We start from the raw sequence: 12,555 nt of genomic DNA, 5'->3' as shown, positions 1-12,555 counted from the left end.
AAGTTTAACAACATCCAAAATAAATAAGCCATGTGTTACCCCCCCCCCCCCCCCCCCATCATGTTAAGACTATTTCATGGCAGTGCAAGGCTATTTTATGTTTTTCTTTCGAAAAGTGAGGAATGACACTCAATTTGCACTAGCCATTTGCCATTTTGCTTTTGTTAAAGAAACATCAGTGTTAACTTGCTGAGTGATGTGGTTAGTTGAAGTTTTAGTTTAGTTTAGAGATACAGCGTGTAAACATGCCCTTCGTTCCACCGAGTTCACACTGACCAGCAATCCCTGCACATTAACACTATCCTACGCACACTAGGGACAATTTACACTTATACCAAGCCAATTAACCTACGAACCTGTAGGTCTTTGGAGTGTGGGGGGAAACCGAAGATAGATCTTGGAGAAAATTCATGAAGGACATGGGGAAAATGTACAAACTCCGTGCAGACAAGCACCCGTCGTCAGGATCTATAATGATAACTGTAACTTTAAGAACTGAGTACTGGAATGGTATGATTTGTGGCTTGTGATATATTCAATATCTTATCAGTCTCGTGAATATGTGTAAGTATACGCAGTGTACTTTTGTAAAAATGAAGAAGACCCACACTGGCAACAGCGTGTACTGAAAATCTTTGCTTGTTTCTATCCACATGCTGAAGCTGTAGTATCTGAATTAGATTTGAACACATATGTTCCCGATGTTAAAAAAAATCAGATTTATCCCTCAAATAAATATGTATCAATCGTGCAACTCTGCACAATTTCCTGCAGAATAAAGATTAGCAGAATAAAACAAAAATAAAATTTGAATATATCTGTTTTGCGCAACAACCAAATGCTTGCACCCCCGGCGTGTAGATGGACTATTTAACAAGAAAATTATTTTTCACAGCTTGTACTTTATGGAAACCAATCTGTTGTTGATGTTTTTCTGTGCTTCCTTGTTGACCTGATTAGTAATAATTACTGATGGAAGACAGTTCCAGCTGTTCATTTCAAAACAGAGCTTCTATCAGCAGTAAATATGTCCCATTGTTCAGCTATAATAGCATGTTTATCAAGAATATTTCCTCTAATGGCATATTCTTTTTAGATCTGATCCTTAGCAACAGTTATTGAGAACAAAAGTTGCAAGATCCTTTTCCAATAAAAGAATGTGACAGTTTTGTAAAACGAGAAAGCTACTAATATTGTGATAATCGTAAAGCCAGTGGAAAATAATGCACAATAACTGCCAAATGGAGCAAAATTATGTGCCAAATTGTCACCCTTTGTGTAAAACTTGAAAGCATAAAATAGTAAGTGATTCTTGCAGTAGAGATTGAACCATCAATAATATAAAAATTAGAATCCATTCTATATCTGTCTCATGGATTGTTCTTTGGGTTAGTTTCACAATCTTAGCTATCAATTCAGTATCAGACAAATGTCCAGCCTATTTGTAATAGGGTATATTGACATGCTATTCGTGAACACACACATACCCTGCTCGGAATTAGTATCAATAATATTAACTACATATTTAATCACCCTGGGATAGTCCAGATGGTGACTGAACTCCACCTTAACATGCCCATGGTCCTTCATTGGAGATAAATCTGGAGTCGAGTGCAACAGTGCTTTCTTTCAAAGCTGTCACTAATTTAACAGTTTTAATCGTCTCTGGTATGCAGAGGAAATTAACCAAATTAAAATTGAAATGATTTTTTAAAATATTGAAAAATGTTTTTGAGGCACAAAGGTAACTAAAATAGAAAAATACTGAGAAACAATGAAAACAAAGCAAACTATTTTTTTAAATGTCTGCTGTTTCCAGTTGTCTCCTAAATCTGTCCCTGACGATCAAAAGCTTCACTGAAAGCTGCTGCTGGCTGGGGAACTGAACTATTAGGTCACCTGAGTCTACAAGTATGTTTCAAACTTCCATTTCCAAAGTAGATGTATGAAAGTTCTCAATTTAATTTAGTTTTGACTGCTGACCAGTGGCTGTTCCAGCTGCCTGACAATAGCAGACTCGATGGACCGAATGGCTTAATTCTACTCACTCAATTCTATTACCTATGTCTTATGGATAGAGCCCAGTAATTTATCCTGAGTGAATATATATGAACTGTTTTACCCTGATTTTCCCCACAGGAAAGCAGCAGTGCAAACTCAGAAGTTAATAGTAGGTTTGATCTGCGAAGCAGTATTTCATTCATACCTTTGCTGAGTAATCAAGAGCAGAGGAATCAATAGCAGCCCTTCTCAAAACTCAAGGCAAAGTCTGCTGCTTTATTGATTCAGTGCAACAAGAATGTTCAGGATGGTACAACAGATTGAGCAGTGTTTCAATCAACATGAACCAAGTACAATAATAAATTTGCATATATAATAATTTCATGGATTCCAGCTTTCTCAAAAATGATTTACAATTACGAATTTTACACTGTGTTCATTGTTGCAATGGAGAGAAATCTGACAGCCAATTTGCCCATGGCACACAACAATGCGACAATGATTGGATAATCAAGTTTAGTAAAATTGGTTAAAGAACAAACAGGCTGCCTCTGCCAATTGTAAGCTGGTTGCAATTTATGGGTTGAGGCTTGTCCCTGACCTCTGTGACCATAGGGAGTCCTAGAGGTTAACATGGGCATGCTGAGCAGAGCAGTCACAAAAGCTCTATGCTGGTCATGCTGTCTGATCCCATTCATAAGAGGTCACCAACCAGCATTGAAAATGTGAGTGTAGGCCATTTGTTTTCTCTCTTGTGTAGGAAGGAACTCCAGATGCTGGTTTACACCGACGATGGACACAAAATGCTGGAATAACTCAGCAGGTCAGATAGCATCACTGGAGAAAACAAAGACCCTTCTCAGACTTAAGATGGGTCTTGACCCAAAACTTCACCTATTCCTTTCCTCCAGAGATGCTGCCTGACCCGTTGACACATTTTGTGTCTATCTTGTTTTCTCTCTTGCTTTGCTCAATGTTAATGGATCTAATAACTTTTATGACATATACAGCGCAAGTATAGGCCCTTCGGCCCATAATGTCTGCGCCGGACATAACGCCAAGACCATCAATTATCTACTTATCTACTATCACATGACCCATATTCCTCCATTCCCTACAATTGGCCTCTCCAATTGTCATTTAAATGTCACAAAACCATCTACTTCAACCAACATCCCCGGCAGTGTGTTTCACCCTCTCTCATCGCCACGATTCTGGCCTCTCTCCACTGGCTCCCAGTACAGTACAAAATCAACTTCAAGCTCCTCCTATTCACATACAAAGCCCTAAATGGGCTTGCACCCCCCCCCCCCCCCCCTCCCAAAAATCTTCTAACCCACCACTCTATCTCCAGGTCCCTCAGGTCGGCCGATTTGGGGCTACTCACTATCCCGCAGTCTAGGTTTAAGCTCAGGGGTGACCGTGCTTTTGCGGTTGCAGCTCCTAGACTGTGGAACAGCATCCCTCTCCCCATCAGAACTGCCCCCTCCATCGACTCTAAGTCCAGGCTCAAAACCTATTTCTATTCCCTAGCGTTTGAGGCCCTCTGTGGGGGCACTGTGAACTGTTTATGTATGTGCTGTTATGTTTGTGTGCCATTGTATGTTCGTTTCTTAGTACCTGAACTGATGTACAACACTTTGGTCAACGTGGGTTGTTTTTAAATGTGCTATACAAATAAAATTGACTTGACTTGACTGTGTAAAATAAAACTTGCCCCGCACATCTCCTTTAAACTTTGCCCCTCTCACCTTAAAGCTATGCTCTCTTGCATTTGATTTTTCCATCCTGTGAAAAAGATTCTAACTTTCTACCCAATCTATGCCTCTCATAATTTTATATTCTTCTATCAGGTCTCCATGCAGCCTCCATCATTCCAGGGAAAACATCCAAGTGTCTCCAAACTCTCTCTGTAGCTAATACCCCACACCTGTTCTGTTCTGTTCTGTTATCATTCTGTTCAATCTCCTCTACACCCATTCTAAAGCCTCAGCCTTCTTCCCGTGATGGGGTGACAAGAACTGCACACAATACTCCAAATGCGGCCTGACCATAGTCCAATAAAGCAAACCTTTATTAGAATATCTGTCCTGTCTTAAAGGTCTTTGTCATTGACAATAATGCTCACTTAAGTGAAGCATTATGAGATTTAGCAAGTGTCTAATAACTTTTCAAACAAAACTGCTGTATTAGCAAATAGTACTGGTGATTCAAGGCGTAAAGTAAGATGTAGCACCATGCTTCATGAGACACTGAATGTTGTCATGTTATTCAGATAGGGATGGAAGGGATGCAGAGGAAGCAGATTCTAGCCACATATACGGGAGGGGGAATCAAAAGCTTGTCGCCGTCAGATGCTCTTTTGTACTTTGTGGCAATGGCAAGTCTGAAGAAGGGTTCCGACCTGAAACGTCACCATTTCTTTTTTTCCAGGGACTCTGCCTGACCCGCTGAGTTACTCCAGCATGTTGTGTCTATCTTTGGCACTGCAGAGCAGTATTGGTTCTAACCTCAGAGTAAATTTACTCCAGCTGAAATCTAAATACAGGGGAGAACCTTAAGTGTGGAATTATAAATAAAATCTGGAAAGAGAAACATATGAGGTTTATGTGCCTTATTCAAACCATAACAAATAGAAAAGTGTGTACATTATTTAATCTGGCAACAACCATATTTTGTTATAGAGCATTTAACAACAGTCCTGTAGGAATGAAAAACAATGCATAATAGGCACATAAATCACAAAATGAAGAGAGTCATCAAAACTACAGGGAACTTACAAACAGCCCACTCCTTATTTCGAACGTTAACTGATTATCACTAGATTTTTATGCAATTCATTCTACAGGACCTTGTTATCATCTACAGGGTATAACCTCAGCCACGTCACTTATGCGTTCATGATCTTACCACTTTAGATGTGTCTAGTTTCCTCCTCCTGGCCAGATCAGTGATGTTAACTCCATTGTAATTTATAGTCTCCATGCAACCTTTGAAATTTTTTCCATTGAAGCTTGGCTTTCCAGAAAATGGCATTCCCCCAAAGCTGAGCTTGAAGGATAAATAAAAAGATTTGATGTTTTGTACGCATGTAGCTAACGTTACACACTATACAGCAATTTCACACACAATACAGCCAATACAGCGCACTATACAGCACTATACAGCACTATACAGCACTATACAGCACTATACAGCACTATACAGCACTATACAGCACTATACAGCACTATACAGCACTATACAGCACTATACAGCACTATACAGCACTATACAGCACTATACAGCACTATACAGCCAAAAGGCTGGAGAAGGCTTCATGATTTGACAGTATTATTTACATTTGACAATCTCCTGCAGCTTGATGGCAATAATATTATCTATTATTTAGATTTTGGCATAGAATTTGCAATCAACACTAAACCACCTGTTCTCTCCACTGAGCAGCAAATTTGAAAATTACCTGGTACTTCAAATGCTTGATTCAAAAACATGCAGAGATTTTCAGTAATGATTGACTACTTCTGAAAAGTTTGAAAAGTTTACAAATAAATCCTGCAAAACAAAATTACTCGGCTCACATGCAACCAAACACACCAAAATAATAACAAAAGATTATCTACTACTTTCTTTCGATCCTCAAAGACAATAAAATGAATGTGGAAATGCTCCCTGCATCAGGGCCGTAATCACAGGTTGATCACAGGGATTTCCCTTGGTAAGCAATGGGGAATTGCCAGAACTTCAGGGTCCCTACCAGACTTCCGAGTCTTGAAACCGAGTGCATTTGGGAAAACAACAGAGAACTACAGTCTGCAACTTCACATTTATGTGAATATCCCAATATTATTCACAGTTCCACAGGGAATTATCATCTACAATCTGCTCCACAATTAAATGCTGCCATTTTTCAGCAAAAACTGAGCAATTCAAACTAGTGTGTTCCTAATGTGAGTGTTAACCAATGCATTGTAATTTAAAAGGCACTAGGTTAATGGCCTTTTCTATCCCATTGCAGTTGTGTTTTAAAATTGGTAATTATAAGAACCATCTCACTTTTAACCAACCATTTTTTATTTCATTCAACTGCCAGGACAATGAAAACTCCAGAAATCAATAAGGCTATTTTACTGGCAGGTAAGAAGAAACCTGAAACACAATATTTAGATTTAGTTTTGGTTTAAAGATAGAGTGTGGTTTACAGGCCCTTTGGCCCACCGAGGCCATGCTGACTAGCAATCACCCGTACACTAGTTCTACCCTACACACTGGGGACAATTTGCAGAAGCCAATTAACATACAGAACCACACATCTTTGGAGTGTGGGAGGAAACTGGAGCACCCAGAGAAAACCCATGCGGTCACAGGGAGAACTCCATACAGACAACACTCATAGTCAGGATCGAACCTGGGCTCTGGCACTGTAAGGCAGCAACTCTACTGCTGTGCCACTACGATGGGCCACTGTGCCGAATTGTTAGCTCAGGAACTACTCAGTCCATAAAAAAGTTCTGCACTGTTAAATAACTTGCCCAATCATTTCATTGGGAAATGATCATTCTCCTGTATTTCTGCCAAAAAGTGGACTCTCTTCATCTCCCACAGCAATGTACATTTCAACATAATCTCCTAAAGATTTATCTCAATTTAATGCAGAGAAAATGCAGTTTGTTTTGGTCTCTGATTAGTACCCTCACCAGCAGAAAACCTTTCCTCTGCTACCACCTCACTGGGGAGAAATGTCATACAATCAAAATTAACAAGAAAACCTGCACATTTTGGAAATCTGGAATAATAAAAACTCATTCTGTTAGAAATGCTTAGAAATTCAGTCAGCATCTGCATACATACGTTAAAGATTTCTACTCAATATGTTAACCCGCCTTCCCCTTTCAAATGCTGACGCATGCAATTTTTGGTTTCAAATATCTCTGATTCCTTACTTCATAGTCAAGATCCAAATGATCAAATTCGCCATTGGTCCGAAAGTGCTGGGTCTCCCGGTCCAATGTAAAATTGACATTGCGTCCATACCGCTCAATAACGACAGAGTGCCAGTGGTAGTCATCGAGGAGGCTGCCGGTTGTTACAGAAGTGTCACCGTTGATAGAACTGTGCTGATTACTGCCTGGAGGATAATAATGGAAACTTATCAGTGGAAAGTCCTTACGCCGAAACAGAGAGTAAAAGAATCGCCAAGTTGAAAAAAAAGTTATTAAATTGGAAGCGTCAATCACAACGCTGAGAACAAAAAGTATAGTATTATCAGGCATTATGAAGATGTTCCTATGGCAACAATCAAAATGAATTGCACACATGTCTGACTGTTAAATATGACACACAAATCGGAAGTGTTTCAACAAAAGTTCATCCTTTCTCTTCAGAAAAACAAACTTTAATCATAGCATAAAGGCATGAAGAATTTTTGGTGGTAGTAGAGTGGAACAATTGTTTGCCTCAACACTGAGGATGTGAGGGATTGACTGTCCTTTCATGCTGATGTGATGAGATAATGGTGCTGCTTCAGAATATGTCTCAATGGAGGGCAGCTTTATTTTAAGCTGAAACGAATTCCTTCAGGAAAGTGACAAGAATCAATACACTGTACCCAAGTACCTTCTTGGCTTCTTAATAACTGACACAATCTGATCAGCATGTACTGTTACGATGAGGATGGTAAGATTATTTTTGCTTTTTTTCTGCAATATACCAAAATAGGCTGGAACTTACTGAAATTTTTTTGAGGTCACGTTTTTTAAAGGAAAGGCAACTGCTAGTTACACTGGGGTGTGCTGTTGTAAAGTTAGAAGGTAGTGCAATATCCAAATTAGAGAATGAATGTGGGGGCAGTGAAAAATAACTCTGAAATGGAGAACAGCAAAAAAGCTCGGGATGCCATTTTTTGGAAATAACATTTGAAACACTCATTCTTTTTCATTTCGTCTCTTTAGTTTTGAAGCTGGAGATGTTCTCCAAAGTTAAGCAAAGGAACAATGTTGTCTACTTTCCAGTGATTCGGAACCTCACCGAGAGTGGATACAAAGACCTTTATCAAGTCTCCTGCAATCTCCTCAGTTGCCTCCAGCAATAACCTAGGATAGATGCCATCAGACCCTAGGGAATTATCCATCTTAATGCTTTTCTAGAGACCCAACATCACCTCCTTCTTGATCTCTATATTGATCTCAAACTGTCCTGAGCAAATTTGTATGTTTGCATACCCTTCAGTGATCTCACTATCTTCCATGTCCTTCACCTTGGTGAATACAGATGCAAAGTACAACAGGACCTATGCTCTCTCGGGCAGCGGTGATTCCGATCCTCCAAAGTGCTCCAGAGACCTTTTCTACCTGTAACGGTTATCGGAAAGGTACCAACAACGTCGTCTTTACAAAATCTTCCAAGTTCACTGGAAGGATAAACACGCCAAGATTAGTTTCCTCTCCATGACAACATTCCCAACACTAAGCCCACACAGTTAACTACATTGGACAAGTTACATGGCTCACCGACTTAACACTGCACTCCTGAAGCTGACACTCGATTATGTACTCTGTCATGGGAAGAGATTACCAGATGGACAAGCTTATCTCTAAACCTTCTTGAAGAAATGCAGCATGGAGGGGGGGCACAGTGGAGCAGCGGTAGAGTTGTTGCCTTACAACACCAGAGACGTGGGTTCGATCCTGACTGCGGGTGCTGCCTGTACGGAGTTTGTGCGTTCTTCCTGTGTCCGATTTTCTCCGGCTGCTCTGGTTTCCTCCCACAATTCAAAGACATATAGGTTTGTAGGTGAATCGGTTTTGGTTAAAATAAAATTGTAAATTGTCCCTAGTGAATAGGATAGCGCTAGTGTATGGGGTGATCGATGCCTAGCGTGAACTCGGTGGGCTGAAGGGCCTGTTTCCACGTTGTATCTCCAAAGTCTAAAGATTCACAGTAATCCCATGACCATTCAGAATGGAGAAGGAGTATTCAGAATGAGACTAGGAATTTTGAGGCCACGCATCATGAACAGAAAGAGGCCCTGTGGAAGCCGTGGAAGGCCAGAGCACATATTGGACAGTACAGAGGAGCATAGCATTGTTTCCAGGGGTCAGAACCTGGAAAATTGCTCATCACAATGCAGTAAATGTCCAATAATCTGACTTGGGTGTGCCAGCAGATTTTCTGGTTTATTGGATATAATTCCTATTCAGATACCAATGCAATTTTCGTTCACTTCTTGAAGGGTTTGATATTAAGATATTATCATGAACCTCGCAATGAACCCGGTAAGTTTAAATGGAGTGAAGGAAAGGTGGCCCCAGTAAATTTAAATCTCTGCGGCACGGTAGCGCAGCGGTAGAGTTGCTGCTTTACAGCGAATGCAGCGCCGGAGACTCAGGTTCGATCCTGACTACGGGTGCTGCACTGTAAGGAGTTTGTACGTTCTCCCCGTGACCTGCGTGGGTTTTCTCCGAGATCTTCGGTTTCCTCCCACTCTCCAAAGACGTACAGGTATGTAGGTTAATTGGCTGGGTAAATGTAAAAATTGTCCCTAGTGGGTGTAGGATAGTGTTGATGTGCGGGGATCACTGGGCGGCACGGACTTGGAGGGCCGAAAAGGCCTGTTTCCGGCTGTATATATATGATATGATATGATATGAAATTGTAGCCCTGGTGAGTTTAAAGAGTGTGAGAACTGGGGTCCCAGTGTGCTCAAGAAATAGGGGAACATCACTTGGTGGGTCACTGCCAAATCCATTGGAATTTCTGAATAGTCAGAGAGTGAATTATTTGAGTTTTACTGTATATTTTAATGACTTGGACTTGGGTACAAAGGGCACCATTTCCAAATTAGCAGAGGACTGGTGAACTATGAAGAAAGCAGTAATAGACATCATGAGGACAAAAACAGGCGGTGGACCAAATGGATGTGCAGCAGATGAAATTGAATGCATAAATGTAATGTTATATTTCATTAGGAAGAGTGAGAAGGGTCAATATTAATTAAGGAAGACAATTCAGAAAAAGGTAAAGGAACAGACAGATCTGAGAATGTCTGAGCATGAATCATTCAAAAGGGTGCATCAGGTTCAGAAATAGGTTAGAAAAGCATTTTTGATCTCGAGCTTTATAAGTACAGGCATAAAATATAAAGGTAATGAACATTGTGAACTTGACAATTGATTTGGTCACAAAAGTGACAGGAGAAAAAACCTTTTGGTGCAGTGAGCGATTAGGGTCTGGAATGCATTATTTCATGATCTCTCATAGAAACTATTAGAGAAGACGAGGTCACAAAAGAATCTCAGTTCTTTCTTCATATTCATATATTCTCAGATCAATTAATTTATATTATATTATACTTTCATAAGTCACAGAAGCAGTATTAGGCCATTTGGCCCATCGAGTATACTCTGCCATTCAGTCATGACTGATCTATCTTTCCCTCACAACCCCATTCTGCTTTTAAAATACCCAATGATTTGGCCTTCCCAGCCGTCTGCTGCAATGAATTCCACAGATTCACAACCTTCTGGTTAAAGTAGTTCCTCCTCAGCTCCTTTCTAAAGGTAGGTGCTTTTAGTCTGACTGTTCTCTCTGTTTAGTTCAGTTTAGAGACACTGTGGGGAAACAGGCCCTTCAGACACCTAGTTCGCGCTGACAATCACCCATAGTACACTAGTTCTATGCACTAGGGACAATTTACAGAAGCCAATTAACTTACAAACCTGCATATATTTAGCAAGTGGGAAGAAACCGGATCAACTGGAGGAAACCCAGGTGGCCACAAGGAGAACGTGCAAACTCCGTACAGACGGCACTCGTAATCAGGATTGAACCCGGGTTTCTGGAGCTGTAAGGCAGCAAGTCAACCGCTGCACAACTATGCCGCCCCTGCTCCTAGACACTCCCACTAGTGGAAACATCCTCTCTGCATCCACTCTATCCAGGTCTTTCATTATTCCGTAAGTTTCAATGAGATCCCCTCCCTCATCCTTCTAAACTCCATTGAGTACAGACCCAGAGTTGTCAAATGCTCATCATACATTAACCCAATCATCCCTAAGATCAATCTCCTAAACATCCTCTGGATCCTCTCAAATGCCAGCATATCCTTCCTCAAATATGGGGCTCAAAACTGCTCTGATCAGTGCCCTTAAAGCCTTACTACCAATTTTGTTGAATAGCAGAGAAGGCTCAAAGAACCAAATGATCTTCTTATTCTCCTATTTATTATGCTCACATGTTCAAATGAATCAGGCTTCTGACCGTGTATTTATCCGAGAATTTGGTAGAAAGTATTATTTATATATATCTGAAAGGGTGGCACCGTGTCACAATGGTAGAGCTGCTGCCTTACTGTGCCAGAGACCAGGGTTCAATCCTGACTAAGGGTGCTGTCTGTACGGAGTTTGCACGTTCTCCCCATGACCTGTGTGGGTTTGCTCCGGTTTCTTCCCACACTCCAAAGACGTATAGGTTCGTAGGTTAATTGGCTTTGGTAAAATTGTAAAATTGTTCCTGGCGTGTAGGATAGTGCTGGTGTGCGGGGTGATCGCTGGTCGGCATGAACTCGATGGGCAGAAGGAACTGTTTCCGTGCTGTATCTCTAAAACTATCTCTAAACGAAAAATATTAATGTTATTCCCTTCCTCAGAATAAAAAGCAGATGAAAATCAGGAAGGGAGTAAACAATCTGAATGAAACAAAATTTTGTGATGTATTCCAAATTCTTGTCGAAAGAAAGGAATATTGAATAGTCTTTGATGAAGTAAATACTGGAAAATATGACAGACTATCCAGATTCTATTTGCAAGTTCAGTCGAATCTCCAAAGACTCAAAAAACTGTAGAAACCCCAAGCTGGCAAAACAGATGGTTCTCAAGTTAGAATGATAAAAGAGGATCAAAAGTAACTTTAAAATCCAGAACGCTGCTTTTTGTTTGGGAGAGGGATAAAAATTGAATTAATAAAACCTTAAATTAAATAACCTAACTTGAAATGAAGTATGCAGTTAAAGAAAAAATTGTGTTGAAAGCAATAATTCAAATTCAGTGAATACTCAATTTGTTACGCAGTTCCCTTTGAGATCTGACAAAATATCGGTTATCCTTTAAAATGAAGTTGTGCTGTAATTTGCTTGGACTAAATGATTATCAGTAAAGGAATGGCTCAAACGATTACCAGTAAAGGGCTACAAAATCTCATTAGTGCCACTTTAATTTGTGTTTCCATTCTGAAAAGTTCTTCCCATTCTGCTTATTAAGCCAAAAGGCAGATCAAGGGAATGTTTTCCATTTTGATGTTTTACATATCTTCCACGTTGCAATTATTTAAAGCCTCCAGCTAGAAAATTCATGAAAGTACTCATTTGTTTTTTTACACACTTGAATTCAGAATAATGGCATAAATTCCCATGGCAGTCAGTCACAATTAGACCAGCTATGTTAACGTGTTCTCCTATCTGTCAACTTAAGCAACTCTTTGACACAGTCCTTCAACCATCTAAGTCTTGCAGTGTACATTGCCAATTTTACCTTTATTAATCCACTCTATCTTTAGTTT

General features: G+C 40.1%; 1 protein-coding gene across 1 annotated transcript in view; it reads right to left on the bottom strand.

Annotated features, from left to right (window-relative positions):
* LOC144604190 (contactin-associated protein-like 2) overlaps positions 1 to 12,555 on the bottom strand; it is a 1,366,128-nt gene that overhangs the window by 744,479 nt on the left and 609,094 nt on the right. Inside the window, exons 6-7 of the mRNA XM_078418400.1 lie at positions 6,945 to 7,129; positions 4,912 to 5,052 (exon numbers count right to left, since the gene is read on the bottom strand). Coding sequence (XP_078274526.1) covers positions 4,912 to 5,052; positions 6,945 to 7,129 — 326 coding nt within the window. The remainder of the gene's footprint in view (positions 1 to 4,911; positions 5,053 to 6,944; positions 7,130 to 12,555) is intronic.

The sequence above is a fragment of the Rhinoraja longicauda genome, chromosome 2 (genome assembly GCF_053455715.1).
Source record: "Rhinoraja longicauda isolate Sanriku21f chromosome 2, sRhiLon1.1, whole genome shotgun sequence".
NCBI classification, from domain to species: Eukaryota; Metazoa; Chordata; class Chondrichthyes; order Rajiformes; family Arhynchobatidae; genus Rhinoraja; species Rhinoraja longicauda.
This window is presented reverse-complemented; position numbering and strand designations above follow the sequence as displayed.